Source organism: Lytechinus variegatus, chromosome 9, assembly GCF_018143015.1.
Source record: "Lytechinus variegatus isolate NC3 chromosome 9, Lvar_3.0, whole genome shotgun sequence".
NCBI classification, from domain to species: Eukaryota; Metazoa; Echinodermata; class Echinoidea; order Temnopleuroida; family Toxopneustidae; genus Lytechinus; species Lytechinus variegatus.
In genome coordinates this window covers 28,884,146-28,908,295 of record NC_054748.1, presented here as the reverse complement: position 1 = coordinate 28,908,295, position 24,150 = coordinate 28,884,146, and the positions used below count along the sequence as shown (strand labels likewise).

The 24,150-nt window shown below is 34.7% G+C and overlaps 1 protein-coding gene across 1 annotated transcript; it reads left to right on the top strand.

Annotated features, from left to right (window-relative positions):
• The first annotated feature begins 12,100 nt into the window (after positions 1-12,100).
• Positions 12,101-14,100, top strand: LOC121422149 (probable RING finger protein 207 homolog). Its single transcript, XM_041617046.1, has one exon. It carries the CDS (start codon positions 12,101-12,103, stop codon positions 13,931-13,933), a length of 1,833 nt encoding a protein of 610 aa, XP_041472980.1. The 3' UTR covers positions 13,934-14,100.
• Positions 14,101-24,150: the final 10,050 nt, after the last annotated feature.

Sequence of the window (24,150 nt, the reverse complement as noted above, 5' to 3'; positions counted from 1 at the left end):
AACATTTATATTGAAGGGCACAAGATTGAGCAAGTCGATAACGTAAAATATCTTGGACTCATGATTGATGATAAGTTGAAATGGAATGCTCACACTAATATTCTATGTAAATCAGTCGCATACAAAGTCCATATTCTTGCCAAACTTAGTAAATTTGTTAACTCTAACTTATTGAATATATTGTATAAATCCACAATTCAACCATGCTATGATTACGCATGTTCTGTATGGGGTAATTGCCCGGAAGTTTACAAAAAGAAATTGTTGAGAATACAAAAAAGAGCAGCACGAATTGTAACGAAAAACTTTGATTATGATAAATACAATGGAACTAAGTTAATGACTGACTTGTCGTGGCCAAACATTGAACAAAGATGCAACTACTTTCTTGCAACACTCATGTACAAATGCATTAATGGCACAGCTCCTGGAAGATTACGTAATGAGATTGAGATGTATTGTGACCGCCATGGTTTTAACACAAGAAACGCACATTCTTTAAATGTAATAATACCTAAACCTAAGCTAGAATTATTCAAACAATCATTTAAATATGCTGGTGCTAAAGTATGGAACGAGCTTCCACCCAGTCTCCAAAATGCAGCATCATTCGATAATTTTAAATTTAAATACAAGAAATTAATTCCCAAACCCTGATGTACAATTCATACGTACTACATTACCTGAGAGCTTTAATAATTAAGGAATGGATTTGTAGCTCAAAACCCGATATACAGTTTCATGTACTTTAACCTACCATTTTTTTCTAATACACTTCGATCCAAACCTTGTTTTCTTTTTCTTTTAGTACCTATATCTTTGTCGTAATTCTTTACAATTTATTATGTATTATGTTTTATATATCTTATAATTCAATTTGATTCATATAAATACATGGAACACAAGTGTTATGTATTCTCATACTTTAATGTAAATTATACCACTTTTTTTATTCCTATTACATATCAATGTTCAACTTGTGAATATGTTTTATTAGCCTGAGTTTTACCGATTTTTATATAGTTCTATAATAATTAATTCATACATTTCGTCCATGAATCGTGTACTTTTTTGGTTATTTAATACTTAAATTTAATTACATTTACTTCATTTCTTTGTATAACATATTGTAAATGCTCTTGTATTGCATTGTATCATTTCAAACACAATCTTTTAGATATTACTCTGATTTTTATCTCATCTATAATATATTATTGATTTACATGTATTTATGTTTTTAATGTCAGGACCATGATGTAAAACAGTTTTTAACTGATCTTGTCATCCTGTATAAATATATTTGAATAATACTTTGTAAGACCTGGGTTCCTCGCAGACTTTGAATACTTTGGCTGGTATCCAAGTGTGGTCTCTTGGACGTAGAACTCTCACTGGCTGCCCTACTAGCAGTGGTGGTAGATCAGAACTTGCATGTAAATAATGCACTTCCATCATCTTGTCTTGCCTATTCAAGAGAAAATCAATGGTGGTAGAATCTCTCGAGAAATATAGTGACTTGGCAATGTGGTCCTGATGGGTCTAACAATTAACATTTCTGCTGGTGATCTCAAGTTACTTTCGACTGATGTTGCTCTCAGGTTCATCATTGCTAGTTGAATGTCTTGGCCAGTCTGATAACATTTTGTCAACAGATTCTTGACTGTACGAATCATCCTCTGAGCTAATCCGTTGGTCTTGGATGGTGTGGAGAAGAAGTAATGTGCTTGATAATCCACTTCTTTTCTTCCGCTGCCTTGCTTGATGTTTCTGGTATGTTTCACACTGCTTTATCAACTGGTTAATGTCCTTGTTGATGTTTGGCATGAAGACTGTCTCACGAGCAAGTCGTCTGGTACTTTCGATTCCCATGTGTCCTAGGTGAAGCTGTCTAAGGATATCATTCCTCAGTGTCTTCGATATGATGACTTGACTTCCCTTGAAGAGTACTCCATGTGATACTCCCATGTCATCTCTGTACGACCAATACTGCCTAAGGGATTTCGGTGACTCTTGGATTGTTTCGGGCCAACCCTGAGTAAGTATCCGCCAAAATGATCTGAGAATTGGATCATTAGCCGTTTCTCTCTGAAGTTCTGTCCTCTTATGATGTCCGAAGAGTAATAAGTCGATCGCATATGCGAATCTCTATCCCAGGGTGACCAGATTTCACAAAATGAAATACGGGACAATTGACAAACGAAGATCAACAAAGAAGCCCCACACAAAGTGTAAAACTTGTGAAAAAATATAAAGAATTGGAAGAGAAGGTGAATGAAAGAATGAAGGAGAGAAAGAAAAGAGATGTTTGAGAAGGAAAAAAAAATAACGGAAAACAGAAAAAATAACAGAAAGTTAGAATAAAAGAAGGATGAAGGAAATAATAAAAGAGATAAAAAAGGTTTCCGTCATTCTTTGAAATGAATATAGAAAGAAAAAAAAGAAAGAAAGAAAGAAAGAGAAAGGAAGGGAAGATGAATAAATGTTTGAAAGACAAAATAAAGGAGATAATTAAAGGGGGAAAAGTAAGAAAAAGGAGGAAAGAAATAATGAAGGAAATAAACATGTTTCCTTCATTCTTTGAAAGAAAGAAAGAAAGAAGAAAACTGGAAGGAAGGAAGGGAAAGAAAGAAACAAAGAATAAGGGAAAAGAATGAGAAGGGGAAAAATAAAGAAAAGAAAAAAGAGTGGAAGGGACAAGGAAGCCAAGGTAATTATAAGGAAAGAAAAAATGAAGGAAATAAAAAAGGATATTTAATAAAGAAGGAAAGTAAGAGAAAGAAGGAAAAAAAGAAAAGTGAACAGAGAGAGAGAGAGAGAAAAGAAAATGTCTAGGAAAGGAAGTTAGGAAATAGATAGATAAAGGGTTTAGTGATAAAAATCAAGACATCATCGCGGCTAAGGCCGAATTGCGATGTATTCACAAGGTAATAAAGTCACAAAAAATATTTAAACAATAACACAGATAATTACAAAAATAAATAATACGGATAAAGTATTGGAAATAAAGATAGATGGAACAAAACAGGGCAAGCAGAAAGGATAGGGGAAATGAAAGAAAAAGGGAAAAGTTCAAACTTCAAGTAAACAAAAAAATCCAATGATCTAATAAAAATCATAATTTTATTTGGTGTTTTTTAAAATGTATTTTTAAAATTTGAAAAATTAAATATTTTAGAAATGAATAAGATTTCAAAGTGAAACAGTGTCGAACTTAAAAATTAGATGAAACATCGCCGCATCGTGCACACCAAGACTCAAAACGAAAGCTGAAACAACTAGATCTATAAAAGGTCAATAATGTGTTCCTCCGATTACATCTCCAATCATTAATCTGAGAATCCATAGTATAATTATAAGAATTTCCCGCTGATTTTGTGATTATTTTGGTGGAAAAACTGTTTATCATGTGAGATTGTTTTCACCATTGAGAATTTGCTTCGATCCTACATGCCTAGCTAGTAGCCTGCCACACACAGGCAGGAGGCCAGTTCGTTTGCAATGTATTGGGTAAGCAAGAAATCACCGCAGAACTTGCAAAAGTTTACAGTCATCGATTTAATTGTTGTCCCTGCTTCGTCAGCTGTTGGTTATTTAATAAAAATTCGTCACTTTTAAATGTATTAACTACATTTTGTTCAATATTCTGAAATACGGGACAAATAGGCGTCCCGGGAAGGGTTTGTCGGGACGCCGGGACGCAGGAGCAAAATACGGGACAATCCCGGGAAATACGGGACGTCTGGTCACCCTGCTCTATCCTCAGAGCAGATGGGTTTAACTCTGACACCTAACGGTACATCGCATGCTTCCTTGGGATTAGGAAGTCGACTCAACGTATCGGAAACGATCATGTCGCTTCCAGGTCAGTAATTGACTTGACACCTGTTTCCTTGGACTTTGATAAGCGATTGCTGTAGATGTGTGCTGGTGAACTTGTAAGAGGTTTTTTTCCGTATAATTTCCAGCATGCGAATCTCTAACCTCAGAGCAGATGGATTTAACTCTGACATCTAGGTGGAGGTGCCGTGGCCGAGTGGTCTCAGGCGCCTGGCTATACATGTAAAGTCCTGGGTTCGATCCCCGGCCGCGGCACCTATGCCCGTGAGCAAGGCATTTATTCTACAATGCTCTTTTATCCTGCTTTCAAATAAATGGAAATGCTCTATGCATTATTGGTAACTAGGTGTGAACTTGTTTGAAAAAAATATCTTTGAAGTCAATATACAAAATATATTTTAGCTCGAAAATCGAGCTTTCATTATTTTTTTTTCATTTACAAATTTAAGTGCTCTGTAAAATGTCCGTTTATGGTCTACATATCAGCATTTTAAGCTCACGCTGCTCGGTCATATTGTATGATTTGCCAAGTCCCTATTTTCTACGTGTATTCTATGATGTTTCATTAAACAAATGTTCTCATAATGCCCAGATTCTAGGTCTAAAACTAAAACATGCACAATGGCCTGCATGCTCTTTGTTCAAAGTGTACTTAAATTATCCAGTTTTACATTAGAATATCAATTACTGTCTGCTCACGCTTCACGATCGCATTATTAATGATACCCAATTAACTATATCTTATTTTATGATTTACAAAATATGAATAGAGTGTCCCGCTTTTAGGTCTAAAATCTCAAATTTCTTCCTCTCGCTCGCATCAATTGTTTAGTTACACACCTATCCCATTTATTAATACAAAAACTGCTTAGAATAACAATTTTTTAGGTCGGAACCCAGTCAGCAAACTATATGGGGCTCGTGTGGGTTATATATGGGCTCATCTGGGCTTGGATAATGGGCCCAATAAGGGCAGCTCATATGGGGCCCATATGGGCTTTGCACCATCCAAACCATCAGGGGCCCATATGGGTCATGTGGGTTTCATATGGGGGAAATCTGGTCAAGCCCACATGAAACCCATGTAAACCTCGCATGGCTCATCTGGGCCCCATATGAAAATGATACTGTGTTTTATATTGGTCCAATGTGGGCCCAATGTAGGTTCACGATGTTTCAATCAATTAAAAAAAATATATTAATTTGTGTCATTAAGGTGACTTTACAACACAATATTCTAATCCCTATCATTTTTCATATCCTATAATCCCACATTCTAACCCTAATTCGTATATCCTATCCTAATCCTATCCTACACCTAACCATCGAATCTTGTTATTGACTTCTATATATAGAGCGAGTTTGCTATACTTGACAGGCTATGGTTAATAACAATTTTCAATATTTAACCTTGAAAATTTTCTCCTGAAATTAAATGTTTCGAGTTTAAATTTTGTAGTAATAAATTACATATTTTTTCTGAAACTTTTCATGGTGGAAAAAATGGTGCCCTCCTGAAATAGCAAGGACCCCCCAGTGCCCACCCCCAAGAAAAAAATCCTAGCTACGCCACCGTTGACACCTGTATCCTTGGACTTTGATAAGCGATCGCTGTAGACGTGGTGGTGCTCTTCTAAGATGTTTTTTTTTCATATAATTTCCAGTGGTCTGTGATAGGTTATGACTGTGAATTCTTTCCCGAATAGATATGTACAATCGTTTGATACCAATCACAAGGGCTAAGGTTTATAATTCCCTCTCTATGTTTGTGTAGTTGGACTGTGCAGTGGAAAGACTTTTGGATGCAAACGCAACCGGTTTACCTTAAGTTCCTGAAGCAGGCATGCTCCTAGATCTTTCATCGATGCATCTACCTCGAGAGTTGTCTCTTTCTTTGGGTCATAGAATTGTAGACATGCACCTGATGATACTGCACGTTTCAGGCTGTTCAAAGAATGTTCATAATCATCGTCCCAGATGAACAGTCATAACGTGTGAAGAAGGTATCGAAGTAGTGCTGACTTCTCCGACAAATTTAGAAATGTATGCTGCTAGATATTTGAACAATCCTAGGCATTTCTGAGCATTCTCTTTGTCATTTGGTAATATGTTGGCTTCTGCCTTGCTAGGATCTGGGTAGATATCCGATCTAGTGCGCTTGGAGCCAAAGAAGTTGATAGCTTCTTTCTTGATTGTGAACTTGGAGCTGTTGAACACTAAGCCTTCTCGCTTTGCTGTCTCCATGAATAAGTACAGATTCTTGTCGTGTTCCTATTCCGTTCTAGTCCATTAGACGGTCTCATATAGGCCATGTACAAGACCTGGAAAAGTTGTTAAGTACAAGGTTTTTTGTTGATTCGTGTTCTAGGTGGGTATTGAAGTAAATTCAGCTTGGTTGCCACCTTGGCAACCTTGAGCAATTTTTTTTAATTAGCCTAAGTAGCATAATCATCTAATTAGCATATGTACGATATGTAATATACTAGTTCTCTTAAACCAGAAAGACTAAAAACATAAGCAATATCATTTTTCTAAGAGGTCCTGTGACGTTGTATCCATGCATTATAATATTTTAAATATCTAAGTTATGCAATTATCGTAATCAGCCTAATTAGCATAATGAGCTAATTAGCATAAGTGTAATACACTGTATATATGTATTTGTGGATGTCTATCCAGAAAATTCCCAATACGTAAATAATACAACCCTTTTATGGTTTTCTATAACGAGGAATTCATTTATGACATAATTTTTCCATTTTAACCAATGTAATCGCTATAATTAGCATATTGCACTAATTAACATATATGTGTGTAATATATATATATAAAATACATATTTCTTTGTCATTTCATATCGAGAATGCCCGAAAATGAATAATACAGCTATCCTATGGTTTTCTATGGCGAGGAATTCATTTATGACATTATTTTTCCATTTTAACCAATGCAGTCGCTGTAATTAGCATAATTAGCATAATCAACTTAATGCACTAATTAACATATACATATAGATTTACTTGTCAAAGTACTACAACAGCATGAAAACATAAATAATACAGCTATCCTATGGTATTATTCTATGAGAAATTCTTTTGTGAAATTATTTTTCCCGTTTAAAAAATGTTATTTTTGATAAGCGTAATTAGCATAATGCGCTAATTAACTTATTAGCAATATTTTACATATAAATATATATATTCCTTTGTCATTTTTTATCAAGAATGCCCGAAAACATGAATAGTACAGCTATCCAATGATTTCCTATGACTAGGAATTCACTTATGTTATTATTTTTTACCTTTTACCAATGTAATTTTCGTAATTAGCATAATGCGCTAATTAACATATATATATATATTCCTTTGTCATTTTATATTGAGAAAACATAAACAATTACTGCTATCCAATGGTTTTCTATGATGAAGAATTATTTTGTGACATTATTTTCCCCGTTTCACAAATGATTTTGTGTAATTAGTGCAATCAGTATACTGCGCTAATTAACATAATAAACAATATAATTACATATATATATATATATATATATATGTATATATATTTATATTCCTTTGTCATTTTATATTTAAAAATGTCGAAAACATGAATAATACAGCTATTTCATAGTTTTCTATGACGAGGAATTCATTTATGATATCGTATTTCACTTTAAACAATGTTAATGGTGTAATTAGCTTAATTGGCATAATGAGCTTATCAAAGTGGAACGCCTCTGGCAGTCTCGCCTGCATTACGCGATTTTATATAGCAGCAGTTTTGACTATGAAAACAGCTATTGCATAAAATATTCACGTAAGAACAATTCATATGATGCCCATTGATCCAAAATGGTCTTAGACCATCATCAAATGACCTAACATGTGTGCAAAACAATCCTTCATCCTTGATTACCCATATGTTTATGTTTCATGAACTAGATCCATAAACTTTCTAGGATATGATGCCAACGTTAAAAAATACCCCTAACATGGCCAAAGTTCATTGACCTTACCTTTGATCTTGGTCATTTATGCGCACAGGATATACAGGGATAGGCCTACATGGTTGCATTTATGTCCAAGTTTCATTTACATGTGGATCCATTAACTTTTAAAGTTATGACAATTCCACAAATACCCCCAACATGGCCAAAGTTCATTGACGCAAAGTGACCTTTGACCCAGATCATGTGACCTGAAACTCACAGAATATTCAGTATTACTTGATTACCCTTATGTTTAAGTTTCATGAACTAGGTCCATAGACTTTCTATGTTCTGACGACATTTCAAAAACTTATCCTTTGTTAAGATTTCGATATGTATTCCCCAAACAAGAGTTAATTGGCCGTAAATGACCATTGACCTTAGTCATGCGACCTGAAACTAAGGCAAGATGTAAGTAATGCTTGATTGATTTTATGTCCCAGTTTCATGAACTATCTTCGTATACTTTCTAAGTTATAATGACATTGACATTGCTTGGTGTATATGATATCAATGTTGACGACGCTGCCATCGCCGCCACTGTCGGAAAAGCGGCGCCTATAGTTTCCCTCTGCAATGCAGGCGAGACAATAACTTCAGTGACAACGAAATATATGTATTGCACCTGTATTTTAATTACCACTAACCATAGGATAGCTGTATTTTTCATGTTTTCAGGCACACTCGATATAAACTAACAGAAAAAAAATGAAAAAATGAAAATCCATAATTAATTGTTCGAAATAGACATGAAATGAATTACTCCGAAAATTTGGTTTGCCCAATTGATCGTGGGCCCGGCAGCCGCTGAGCAGGGCCAGATCGACGAGGCTCTATCCCTTTAATCGTTGAACGTCAAACAGGGTAGCAGCAACTCCCATCTTTTAACGTCTTTTGGTCTGACGCGGCCGGGGTTTGAACCCCCGACCTCCCGGTTGTGAGACGGACGCTCTACCAACTGAGCCAACACACTGGTCATAAGAATATATACTTGATATATTGCACATAGATGTTAATTAGAGCATTGGGCCAGTAATTCTAATTAAGGCATTGACATTGGTTAAAATGGAAAGTTACTGTCATAAATGAATTCATCAACATAGAAAACATTAGAAGACCTGTATTATATGTTTTCAGGCCGATGTAGACAGTACTTTGACACAGAAATCTATTTATTGCAAATATATATTAATTAGCGCATTATGCTTATTAAGCTAATTATAACAATAACATTGTTTAAAGGAAAAGATAATGTCACAAAAGAATTCCTCATCGAAAACTATAGGATAGCTGTATTATTCATGTTTTCGGGAATTCTCACTCAGTATAAAATGACAAAGGAATATATATATATATTGCACATATATGTTAATTAGTGCATTATGCTAATTATACTAATTACGACAATGACATTGGTAAAGAGGGAAAAAAATAATGTCTGAAATTAATTCCTCGTCGTAGAAAACCATGGGATTGATGTGTTATTCATGTATTCGGGCATTTTTTTTATATAAAATGACAAATGAATATATATGTATTAAACATATATGTTAATTAGCGCATTATGCTAATTATACTAATTACGACAATTACATTGGCAAAAGGGAAAAAAATAATGTCAGAAATTAATTCCTCGTCATAGAAAACCATGGGATAGCTGTTTTATTTATGTATTTGGCATTTTCGATAAAAAATGACAAAGGAATGTATATATTGCACATATATGGTAATTAGCGCATTGTGCTAATTATGCTAATTACGACAATTGCATTGGCAAGAAGGGAAAAATTATGTCATAAATGAATTCCTCGCCATAGAAAACAAGCATAGGGTAGCTGTATTGATCATGTTTTCATACATTCTCGATATGAAATGACAAAGAAATATCTATTTAAATAAGTATTACACAATCATGTGTAAGTGTTCATTAGTGCATTATGCAAATTATATTAATTACAGCAGTTACATTGGTTAAAATTGAAAAATAATGTCATAAATGAATTCCTCGCTATAGAAAACCCTAAGAAAGATGCATTATCTACATATCGGGCATATTTTGGATAGACATCCACAAATACGTATATATTACACTTAGACCAATTAGCTCATTATGCTAATTAAGCTGATTACCATACTTGCATGACTTAGATATTTAAATTGCTGCTATAAATCGATTCCTCGTCACAGGACCTCTTATTAAAATGACATTATTTATGTTTTTTAATCCTTCTGGTTTAAGAGAAGTAGCATATTACATATCGTAATATGCTAATTAGATGATTATGCTAATTAGGCTAATTAAAAAAAATGCTCAAGGTTGCAAAGGTGGCAACCAAGCTGAATTTACTTCAATATCCATCTAGAACGCAAATCAACAAAAAAACCTTGTACTTTTCAACTTTTCCAGGTATGAAAAATATCTACTGGACTATTCTCCCTACAATAGCTATGTCATCTGCATGCGTATGCAGCCTGGCGTATTCTGGACGATCTAGAAGATGTCTTTAATGCATATACCATTTGGTTTGTTGACCATTTTGGACTCTAACATTTTATGTCTAGTGTATCTTCACTATAAGCTAAAGGTTTTACTGGTGTTTGTTTCACTGATTCCCACTTTGAACTTTATATTGCCTTGGCAGCACGTACTGTGGTAGTGTTAGCACTTGCACCTAAGTCAACTTTTTGGTAGAGCTTTGTGTGACCGAATCTGTGGGCATATTATGTTAATGTTAGCTAATGCTACTGTACTGTACCTTCTTTAATTTACAACTGTATGTGGCCCATTTGGATGGACTGCCTTTAGATTGATAATGATCATGATCTGTGGTAGTATCATGTGCTGTGTCCATTTCGCTGATCGATTAGTTCTTTTGACCTTTCGATTTTGATTTTGATTTATTTTCTTTTGCTTAACGATCATCAGATACCATGTCAGATCTTCGGTCATCTGAACTATGATTTGGTTTTCGAGTATGATCACATTCTGTACACTACCGTGTGTTAGTCATACCAACAAAATCGATGCGAGAGGTTGATCAAAGCTATTGTATTATTTGAATGACACACCATTAATCACTTTGCAATCGTTTTCATGGGTGTGACTGCTACACTGAGGTTGCTTTTTGGCCTCACCTAAGCGCAAAATCGGTTAATACATTCCGCATATTTTCCTTCTATCTAAGCAAATGGAGATACGTATGCTGGCATGAAGCCTGTCGATATTCTTGTTGATATATACTCTTTTATATCGAATGTTGACATTGTGGATCTATTACTGCTATTCATAATAAATCTGATCAATAACAGTGCATGTGCGATTATTTTTACCCCCAAAGTACAAATTTTGGTCAAAAGTCTTACTTCATTAAAAAAGTTTATCACCTGACTTTGAATCGAAGAATAAAGGGATTGTAGTAAATTTCTACTAACAAAATAATTGATAATTTCGCATTATTCAAGGCTTACTTCCATTTTCTGGGTTGAAAATGTGACAGTATATCTTAGTACATCCAAGTCTTCGATATGCAGTAAAAAAGCTAAATTTCTGAAAATTGAATTTCTAAGTTTGAGACATTATAAGTTTGTAAAGAAAACTGATGTCAATTTGGATTTTCGTCCACTTAATAATTGAATGTATATTGGACAAATTCTTCTAAAAGTTTCAAGGCAATAACTATATTGTCCTCAGATTTATGGTAAATCATGTATTTCGCAAATTTTCATTTTTGGTAAAAACTCTAAAATGCACTTTTCTTATTAAAATCTCAGTCGGATTACCTTTTCATCACCTATGAATAGTATCAACTTGTAGAAAGTTCATTTCTCTTTTATATGACACTTGTTTTGTGGCAAATGAATGTTTGTGTCGGATTTTATGTATGAAAATCCGAATTCCATGAATATGACGGCCATCTTGGATTTGAACCCCATGGGATAATATTTCGTTTTGGGGAACATCAAAATTCATTGACTAGACATCATAAGGATTACAAAAATGTAGGTTAAAAATATATCAATGGGGTGCATGGGAATCCTATCTCCCTACCAGATTAAAGCTCCTTTTCCCATTCCTCTTTCTCTTGTCCCCCTCATTTTATCATTCCCAATTTCCCCTTGCTCCTCACCCACTTTCCTATTCCAAACCCCAGGTGATTCTTTTATTGCTCAGTGATGTAAGTCAAATGACAGATTCTATGGTCCATACATGTATGTTATTTTTCATTGTGTTTTGTAATGTGTTTTGTAATTATTTTTCAGTCTCATAAAAATCTAACCATGGCTGAAGCATTAAAGACTGTCATCTCCCAGAGTACAGAATGTTCAGTGTGTCTTTCTACCTTCACCGATCCCAAGATCCTGTCTTGTTCTCACACTTTCTGCAAGACCTGCCTGGACAACCTCTTAGAGTGCCGCGGTAACTCCCAGATTCGGTGTCCTGTTTGTAGGGTAGTAAACCAAGTCCCAAACCAAGATGTTGGCAAACTACAGGCAAATCTTGCCTTGAAGAGTCTGATAGATGACATGAAGGGCCATCCTCAGATTTGCACAAATTGTCAATCCGATGACAAGCCCCATGCTGATGTCTACTGCCAAGACTGTGGCAAGTATCTCTGCACCTTTTGTCTTAATAAGCACTCTCAATGGGAAGGCTTCATCGATCATAAAGTCATTAACATGAGTGAGATCTCATCAGGCAAGGTGTCTGTACGTAGATACCGGAAATGCAGGAAACACCCGAAAGAAGATGAGGATTACTTCTGTTCCACTTGCAGGAGATTCACATGCTTCAGATGTGGTATGATGGAACATAAAGACAACGGACACCAGGTTGTCGAGGGAGCTGTTTATGAGGACAAACACATGAAGAGTATCAAAGACCTTAAATCTAAGGTGGACAAGAAAAGATCGTGCTTTCAAAAGTACATTGATATTATAGATGAACAGACCAAGAGTGTTGACAATGCCAAGAAACAATGTACAAGTGACATCAACAAAGCATATGATGAGTCAGTCCGGCAGTTGACAGAGAAGAGAGAAAGCCTACTAAGAGAAGTCGAACAAACGACTGGAGGGGTAAAAAAAGAACTGGCAAGCATGAAGACCACGGCTCAGAAGCATTTCAATCAGTTGACGACCATTGCTGAAATGGTAACCAAGAGAACGAAGATACCGTTAGATATGGATACTTTGGCTGCACACGACACTCTGTGTGAAGAATTACCAAAGATCTTTGATCAAAAGGATCCTGACTATGCGCAGCTGAGGAAATTAAGAAAGAAGAGGCTAAGTGTCAATTTTGAGAGAAACGTTGGAAAAGATGAGCTAGGCCTTGGTCATGTTGGTAAGACTGTTAATGTAAAGAGCGTTGCCTTGCCTACTTGTCATGCTACTACCTTGACAACCATGGTTAGTACTCCAGACGGTAGGATGGCAGTAGGATGTAGTACAGGTGGCATCATTATCTTCTCTGCTGATGGTAAGCTTCAGAAATCAGTTCTGACGGATGTTCACGTTCGTGGATTAGGGTTCCTCTCTAATGGTCGATTTGTTGTGATTGATACTTCAAACGAGATCACATTATACACACCAGAGTACACAAAATTGAATGTAATGTTTGTGACTCGAAGTAGAAATGTAGGTGGGTCTTCTGATCTCACTGTTGATGGTGATGATCAGATCTATGTGAGCTACTGGAAAGCCAAAAAGATTTTGGTATTTTCAACAGCAGGTGGGCAAGCAGTCAGGGAGATACCATGCAACGGGTATGAACCTCGGCAAATCACTAGTTACCATGGTTCTCTGATCACTAAATCATATGATACTATCAGATTGATAGACAAAGAGGGTGCTGTACAACATGAATTAAAGAAACCGGGTAGTCTCCTTTACGCTGCTGTATCTCAATGGAATACAATCCTGATAGCCAAGGTGAAGTATGATAAAGGTTTGGTGAGCATTGACGAGTATACATATGAACTAAGACACATCCGAAACCTTGTTAATGATTACAAGATTGAGAAGCCTGATAGAAATTGGTATTACCTCCAGCAGTACCGATCAGGAGAGATCGCTTTCTGCACCCCGGATAGACTCTATATATTCCGATAAATATAATGGATGGGGGGATGATACCCTCTGAGTTGCCATTTTGTGCTAAAGTTAGCAGCTATTATTTAGAAATACAAGAAACGGTTGCTGGATAATTCCTTTCTCGTTTCTCACCCATAAAAAGCATTTCGCTCCTTACATCTTTTTATTTCCATCTTTGCATGTATCAAGCATCATCGTTATCATGTTTATCCTGTTTTGGGAAAATTCTCCTACTTGACTATCAGACATAATGTTATTAGATATTTCATGAGAAATCAAATGATTCTCAATCCATATAAATGTGTAGAATATTTGACTAGTAATAATCATAATGGTAGTGTGTTATTAAAAAATGTATATTATGCTATACTGTTTGTGCGCGTATACTTGTATTCTTATGCATAAATTGGAATATATCGTTATTCTATGCTATTATTCTATCTAGACATGATTATAATGTGTAAATACATATATTATCTTCATCTGATACGGAAATGGTCTGATCTACTAACATTCCTCGATGATTTTAGAAGCAGTTCAATATGAAAATGCAATTATCTGGAATAACTCGAATGTGTAACGCTAAAAAAATATTGCATTTCACAAAATGGCACGAAATATGCATAAAAGGTCAACGTCAACAGATTTCATTTTTTTTCAGCTTTGCTATTATCAAGCATTATCTTCATCATGTTTATCCTATGTGGGGGGTTTTCTAGTTCTTGTATTTTAGACATAATGTTATTAGATATTTTATGAGAAATCAAATGATTCTCCATTCATAAACATGTCTATAATATTTGACTAGTATTTACCATGGTGGCGGTAAGATGTTTACCATTGATATAAAAGAGTGTATATAACTGTTTATCTATGTATACCTGTATTCTTTATCAAAAATAATAATTATCATAATCCTTACAATGTATTTGTATTCTGGTAGACATACGTACATGTGTAGGCTTATTGTGTACAAATAGTTTTCACTGTATTTGATGCGGAAATGGTTTGAATTACACTACTACTTTTTTAAGTATATAGTTCAATGCAATAATAATGCAATTATATGGAATAACTCGATTATGAAATAAAAAAATAAATTTATTGTATTTAAAGTGAGCCGCTATTATATAGAACTACAAGAAACAGTTGTTGACTCATTTATTTCTCGTTTCTCACCCATAAAAAGCATTTCGCTGCTTCTGCGTACATCTTTATATTTTCAATTTTGCATCCAACAAGCATTATCTTTCTCATGTTTATCCTGTGTGGGGAAATTCTAGTACTTGCATATCAGGCATAATGTTGTTCCTGACAAACCAAATGACTTTCTATTCATAAACACGGCTGTATATAATATTTGAATAGTAACGCTATATACGGGGTTGTGAGGTCTTTATCATTGATATCAAAAGAGTGTATATTATGCTAAACTGTTTATGCGAGCGTATTTTTATGCTTAAACTGGAATATATCGTGATTTGATACTATGAATCTATTTAGACATGATTATAATGTGTAAATATATAAGTATTACCTTCATGGAAATGGTCCGATCAACACTCTTCAATTTTTTGCGAAGTACTTCAATTTCAAAATGACATTATATTGAACAACTTGAATGTGAAACAATAAAAGAAAAAAATATTGCCGGCATTTCAGAAAATGGCACAAATATGCATAAAAAAGCAACGTCAATTAACTTAAATTTTTATTTTGAGCTTTGCTATTATCAAGCATAATCTTCATTCATTGTCATTGTGTTTATCCTGTGTTTGGAAATTTCTAGTTCTTGTATTTCAGACATAATGTTATTAGATATATCATGAGAATCAAATGATTCTCTATCCGTATACAAATATATACTATTTGACTAGTAATGACCACGGTGGCGGTAAGATGTTTACCATTGATATTAAAGAGTGTATATAACTGTTTATCTTTGCATGAATAGGAATAATGATTATCATAATCCTTACAATGTATTTTGTTTTTCTGGTAGACATACGTATTAGTATAGGCCTAGTGTTTACAAATAAATTTACCTGCATTTGATGCAGAAATGGTCTGAACTACACTACTACTTTTTAAAGTACATAGTTCAATTTGATAATGCAATTATTTGTAATAACTCGATTTTGAAACGCAAATATAACTTTATTGTATTTCAGACAATGGCGCAAAAATTGTATAGTAATGGTGTAGGCGTAATGAGTTTAGGGATGTCAATTTTGGTCATTCACACAAGTCTGATTTTTTTTTTATAAGTACACCATTATTTTATTTTTTTATATTTTGCTTTGTATATAGTTGAATTTTGTGAAAAAAAGAATTCAAATGAAACTTAAATAATCGAAATAGATTTTGATATTGAATAATGCAATTTACAATTTCTGAAACAGATTTTTCCTTTGTAGAGATATGACTTGACATTTACGCGGAAAAACAAATCAAACTGTATATCATGATTTGTTTTATTGTCTACATGTAAACTAATTTTAGCAGAAATTCTCTTTCATTAAGAGTCATGCAGAATAACCTGAATATCCAGGTTGAAGAGAAAACGTTTTAATCGGTCTTACCATTGAGCAGGAAGATATGGTCCAACGAACGTAGAGGGCAGCAATTTTTTGATCTTCGCACAAATATGATCAAGAATAATAACATACAAATCTAGAAATAATAAAATTGAACTTTGTAATAATTCTGCTCACATGAGCTCTACAAAACAAGTTTACCTGTAGAATCAGTTTATTAAAAGATGAATCAATTATGTTCTTTATTACAAGAATTTAAAAGAGATTCGATCATCAATTTGATCATTCTAAACCCGTTTGTATGATACTCTTGAATATATGAGTTTTAGAATTTTTATAATTTTGTTATACGTTTTATTTGTTTTTAAGATGTATGAACCCCCAAATTACTTTGAGAATTGTGGAAATTGAATAAAGGAAATAAAATGTCAAAATCTGGAAAAGAATATCAATATGATAAGAGAATATCTTAATTAAAAAAGCTTATGTGTTATAAAACACTTATAATTTAGAACCATATTTAATTTGATTTGCTGTTATTATCATTATTGTGTTATTGAATTGTTTTTTTTACCGATTTCAATGAAATAAATACCTTTGATGAGGACAAGACAAATTCATCTTGTATATTGATTAATCAATAAATTGTTTTTTGCAAAATAATCGGTTTGCCAATAGTTTAGTGTTGAATTGTGGAGAAAAGAGAGAGAGAGATAGAAGGAAAGAACGAAATAAAGAAAGAAAGAAAGGCAGGGAGGAAGGAACGAGAAAATAAATAAGGAAGGAAAAACGGAAAAAAGAAAGAAAGAAAAAAGAAAAAAAAAGAAATGAAGAAAGGAAGGAAGGAAGGAAAGAAAGAAAATGGAAATAAAGAAAGGAAGGAAGGAAGGAAGAAAGGAAGAATGGAAGGAAGGAAAGAAAGAATAAATAAGGGAAGGGAGGAAATAAATAAGGAAGGAAGGAAAGAAAGAAAGAAGGAAAGAAATTAAAAGAAGGAAGGATGACAGAAAAGAAGGAATAAAGAAAGAAAGAAACAAACAAACAAAACAAAAAAGAAAGGAAGGGAGGAAAAGGAATGAACGGAGGAAGAAAATAAATATAATGATAGAGAAAGGAAGCAGGAAACCCCTTCTTGAACGTTGATAATCTATTGAAAATTCCTGTCAAATTACAATGAACAGACTAGAGGTCATTGTCGAAAGTTGGTGGACCGTGACAGCAGGCCTATCGTCTTAAGACTGGGATCGGATGAAATATAACTAATGTGTCGTATGCCTTTATAGAGTCTAGGACGACACTGCTGTGTATATTCACCAATTTTCGACAAAGACTGTTTTGTTATGAAGAGCTATGGTCAAAAGATTCTCTGTGTTATAGAAAGCGTCTATGAAATGATTGTGAGCATGCCCTAATCAGGTGCGCCAGAGAGAAGGAGGAATGCCTCATTTGCTACCTCGCCTTACTCCAATCCAACATGTCCAATGGAAATTTGTCTTTTCATCTTTACATAATATGATTTTCTTTATTTGTTTCGATTCTTTTCTTCTTTTACCATTTCTCTCTTTAGTTTCTATTTCTTGCTTACTCCCCACCTTTTCCCTCCCTTTCTACTTAACCTCTGTCTATTTTACTTCTTTCCTTTTCCCTCCTATATTTATACACTTAAAATGCTGGGCAACATACTGTCTACTGTGTTGGGTAATGTTGGTAAAAATATATATTCTAGGCAATTAGCCTATTATCCAATCATAGAGCTATTACAGAGCAAATTTATTACCCAGTTATTAGTTTTATCATGGAGCTATTACATGGAGCTATAATTGGGCAGATATTAACGAATAGTTGTGTGGACAGTATGTTGCGCGTGGTTGGTTAAAAGTTTGGCATTTTTTGCCAAACTATTTTAAAAGTGTATCTTTCCCTCCTTGGTCTTTCTTTGTTTTTCTCTTTGCTTTTTGCTCCTCTATATATCTCTATCCACTTAATATCCTTACTTTTATGTAACTTTATTTCTTACCCTGGCTATCTTACAAAAAAGCCTAAATCAAAAATACACAAAAGGGGAAAGATGATATCATCGGCTTGCTCATTGCATAAGATGTAAAAAAAAACTGTTTCACCGAAATACTAACGTATGTCCTTGTACGTTTTTGATAAGATTTTCAGTATGTCCTTTTGTCTAATTTACTTTCTAATCATTGTATTTCAATCCTGGAGTATAACCCTTTAAGAACTTTAAAGTATGTTGTAGTCATCAGTTAATCAGGGGCGGATCGAAGGGGAAGGGGCCCATCCAGCCCCCTATTGGAGGCAACCTGCAGAAAAAAGGTGTCCTTTTTAACTAGAGAGAAACGTTTAAAACAGAAAAAATGATGTATCATACCCGAATCCATGACACATGCTCCGGCGACGGTTACTCCGGTGACAAATGCTCCCCAAAATGCGACATTTGCTCCGCGACATTTGCTCCTCGACATTTGCTCCGCCGACATTTGCTCCGCCGGCATTTGCTCCGCCGAAATTTGCTCCGCCGACTATTGCTCCGCCAAAATTTGCTCCGCCGACTGTTGCTCCGCCGACAGTTGCTCCGCCGACAGTTACTCCGCCGACAGTTGCTCCACCGACAATTGCTCCACATTTTGAGACAAATGCTCCGGCGACAAATGCTACCCGAACGACACATGCTCCGGCGACTATTGCTCCGCCAATATTTGCTCCGCATTTAGGGACAGTTGCTCCACCGACATTTGCTCCGCATGTAGGGACAAATGCTCCGCCAATAATTGCTCCGTCGGCATGTTGCTTAAAAAATAAATATAAGACCTAAATGAAATACCTGTGACAAATGATTCTCGAATAGCAATTGCCCTGCGCACGATTGCTCTACCGACAGTTACTAGGCCTAAAGGAAGTCAAGACACTTGCTCTGACGAAAATATTTGTTACATCTTCATTATTTGCGTTACATACTTTTTTGTATTGTTTTGTTTTACCATTCAAGTTGTTGTGCCACTTTATATCATAGGCGGATCAAAGGGGGAGAGGGGCCCGGGTCCCCCTATTGGCGGAGCAAAAAAAGGGGGAAAACAGGTAAAAGAGAGAAAAAAGAGGAAGACAAGTGAAATGCTTGGAAAATAAAAGAATCTTTCATATTTCACGTGCTCGCATTGCCTGTTAGTTGATTTACATATCTTGTTCAATATGGAGCTTAAATATCTATTTTGGAAGTCAATATGCAAAAGATATTTCGCCGCGGATATCGAACTTTAATTATTTTGTTTGATTTACAAATTGATTGTTTTAAAGTGATTTAAAAAAATGTTAGTTTTACGATCTGAACATTAATATTTTCTGCTCCGTTCTTGCATTATTAATACAGGAAGATCCCCTATTACTCATCCTATTCATGATTTACAAAACATGAATAAAGTGTCCCGTTCTTAGGAATAAATTTCGAATTTTGTCGCTCGCGCTTCGTGCTCGCATCAATCGTTAAGTTTTATAGCTATCCTATTCACGATTAAAGAAATTGATTGAATTTTTCATTCTTTATGTAGAAAGGTAAAAATGTTTAGCTCGCGCTTCGCGCTCGCATTATTTGATTGCTAAAATATGTAGAGTCTTCATGGCTAACTGCAAGCAGTCCTTAATAGGTACCTTTTCGATCAGTTCAAAAGTATATAAAAAATTTGCTCGCGCTTTGATTTGATTTGATTTATTGTTTTCTTCTGCATCCATAACATTTGTATGATACATTTTTCATAACATAATAAACATAATATGTTAGCATTTTTGGCATAAATTGTAAATAAAGATTACTAAAAAGATAATTTCAGACAAAAATGATTGACTATATGATGTTAACAATTTGCAGGAGAAGGATTGTCATCATAAGCAGATTGCTTGAAAAAAAAATGGCAATCCCAAACTTATACTAATTGAATTAATACATTTATAACATTGATAAAGCAGAATGGGCATATTCTTTCAAATAGCTGAGGGTGATGGTGATATGATGATGATGTTGATGATGATGATGATGAAGGCCATGGAGATGATGATGGTCAAGATGAAGATATTGGTAATGACTAAAACGAAGGAGGAATAAATTGACGATAAAAAGGATACGACACAGAAATTTTACTTCAAGTATTCTGATAATAACATAGATTTAACGTTTGCCTTAAATGAGTGAAGAGACGAACATTGTTTGACAGGCTCTGGTAGAGAGTTCCACAAATCTGGACCATGTTGTCTTATGGATCTCTGCGCAATAAGCAATTTGGGGTTAATTAAATGGAAATTTGAAGAGTTACGGGTAGGGTATGAATGAATAGATGTATTCAGAGTATAAAAATTGTGGAATGACGGTGGGAGCATGTTATTTACGTACTTAAACATAAGTAGTAAGCTTTGAAGAGTATTTATGTCAAATACTGTTAGAGTCTTTAGTTTATGGAATAATGGATTTGTGTGTGATAAATATTGAGAATCAGTACAGATTCGAATTGCTTTTTTCTGTAATAAGTATATTGTATTAATTTTAGTTTTTGCACATGTTGCCCAAACTATGTTGCAATACGATATATAAGGCAATATTAATGAATTGTATAGTATGAAAAGAGTTGAATGTGGAATTATATTCTTCATTTTGTAAAGTATACCAACGTTTCTAGAAATACTAGTAGTTATACAACGTACATGTTCATTCCAATTTAAATTTTCATCTATTGTGACACCTAAAAACTTTGTTTCTCTTTTCCTTTTGAGAGGAATATTGTCTATGTTTATATTATAAGGAAATTCGTTACCATGTAAGTTTGTATGCTTGAAATATATAAAGTTTGTTTTGTCTATATTGAGTGAAAGCTTATTACACTTAAACCACAAAGATAGTTTTGGTAACTCACGGTTAATTATATCTACTAAAGTTTTTAAGCTATTATGTGAACAAAAAATGTTGGTGTCATCTGCATATAATACAAATGATAATAAAGGTGTTACAGAAGTCAAATCATTAATATATATTAAAAAGAGCAAGGGGCCTAGGATTGATCCTTGTGGAACTCCGCATTGTATTAACTGAAAATCAGAAGAAATATTATTGTGAATTACATATTGTTTTCTATTGGACAAATAACTCTTAAACCAAGATAATGCGCTCGCATTATTAGTGTTAGAAAGATCCCCAATTACTCATCCTTAACATAATTTACAAAACGTGAATAGAGTATCTCGTTTTAGGTCTCAATATGGAAATTTTCCGCTAGCGCTTCGCGCTCGAATAAATTGTTTAGTTGTATACCTATCCTGTTGAAATCACAAAAAGTGCTAAGAATTTCCATTGTTTAGAAATGTAAAAAAAAATCAGCATGCGCTTCGCACTCGCATTATTTGATTGTTAAAATATGTAACTACTTCAAGGCTAACTGCAGGCAAACATTAATAGTATCTTTCTGATCAGTTCAAAGCGTGTATTAACAATTTCTGCTCGCGCTTCGCATTCGTAGATTTATCCAGTTGCATACACATCTTTTCATGATAACATTGTCCAGAATGTTCAAATTTTAGGACAAAACACTTAAAGTTTAAAAAAAAAATGCGCTCGCGATTGCATTATTCAAATAAGAATTATGATATCATATATCTATGTTGATTTATAAGAATAAAGCTAAGAAGTGACTATTAGGACTACCCCTTAAAATGTTAAACAATGATAATTCCACGTGTTCAGTGAGAAATAAAACACTTTTCACAGGAAAATGAGGAGAAAATTTGAATATTATATATTTTTCATAATAAAAGACAAAAGAAATAGTGAGTGACTGATGTCATCAGTTCTCTCGTTTGCATACCGACCACGATGTACATATAAATATTTTGTGAAATTAAGCGAAATTTAAAAATATAACTTTTCTCTTTTACATTTGATTTCGATGAAATTTTCAGTGTTATATACGCTTGTTTTATTTTTCTCTTTTTATTCAAATCAACTTTTTCTTGTGGTGAACATGTCCTTTAAGAGGAGAGTTATTTTCACACTGCACGTATTTGAAGGGAAAAAAGAAAAAAAGAAAATTGAGTGAAGGTGACAGGAGACACCTTTCTAACAAGATTGTAAAACTTTATTAGTTTTCAATTACATTAGAGGGGGTAGGAAAAAATTAGAATAAACAGTAAAAAAAACAGACCAAAATAGCATTAGAGCGAGAAGAAAGAGATAGGAGAAGAAGTTAGAAATTGTAAAATAAATAGGAACAGAAGTTACTATGCATGCAGAGAGAAAGAAAAAAATTAAAACAGGAAAGAGGGACGGGGAGAAGGTGGTTTTCAAGGAAAGAAAGGGAGAAATAATCGAGATAAAAGCCAAACTATTTCTTTCCGTTGAGCAATTCAATTAGGAATGTTAAAATATATAAAATAATGATAATGACCATACAGCTTTGGAGAAGAAGCGTTGTTAGTTTTACAAAAATATAACAATAATTTTTCGGTGGATGGCATTTTCGGCGGAGGTATTATCAGCGGAGCTTTTGTCCCTACATGCGGAGCAACTGTCCCTACACGCGGAGCAAATTTCGGCGGAGCAACTGTCCCTACATGCGGAGCAAATATAGGTGGAGCAATTGTCGCCGGAGCATTTGTCGCTAAATGTGGAGCAATTGTCGGTGGAGCAACTGTCGGCGGAGTAACTGTCGGCGGAGCAACTGTCGGCGGAGCAACTGTCGGCGGAGCAACTGTCGGCGGAGCAACAGTCGGCGGAGCAAATATCGGCGGAGCAAATGTCGGCGGAGCAAATTTCGGCGGAGCAAGTGTCGAGGAGCAAATGTCGCGGAGCAAATGTCGCATTTTGGGGAGCATTTGTCACCGGAGCAATCGTCGCCGGAGCATGTGTCGGGTTACCATCATACCCATGTTTAGTTTACGACCTCGTAACGACCGGCCCGACCCCACAGGCCTACTCGCAATGGCACCACATTCCGTTGGTTCACAAGAGCGCAAACTACCGCACCTGACACGTTTTCGCTGAACACAACTTACTCATCACTAAAAGCGTGTTTTTTTATAATTAGTGACATTATATATGACTTGACTATATTGGATTTATTACATTGGAATATTTCATTGGTTAGCAGCATGTGTGTGTGTGTGTGTCCTGCAGGTTGCTTGTCCCTTTGAACATATTTTCTTCCTTGTTTCATTGTTTGTACTTGTTAATATATGTATGCATTTGTTATTTGTGTGCTAGTCCACTGATGGGGTTACCCTGGGTAAACAAAACGAAATAAATAAATAAATGAATAAATGCATGAATGTCAAGAGGAAGACTTGGTAAGTCAAGCCTACTTTACCATATCTGAATTAATTAATGCGTACCACAATCTTACTATTCTATTTCAGTCATCAAGCCCCTAGCGTCAACTTTAGGTCATCATATGGCCCTTTTACTTATGAAATCGATAATTTTTTACATAGAGTGAATGACCTCAGAACGCTGAAATCGCATACGATGATGGGTTTGCAAAATTTTCTGGAAGAGGTCCCCTAGATCTCCCCGGAACGACGTACCTATTTGGTGCGTGTTACGCCCCCCTCCGCAAAAAAATTCTTGGGATCCGCCCCTCTTAATTTCATCTTGAAAAGACGAAATGTCAAATCAGGATTTTTAGCTTTGTTACCTCCAGCCAAGTAAGATCA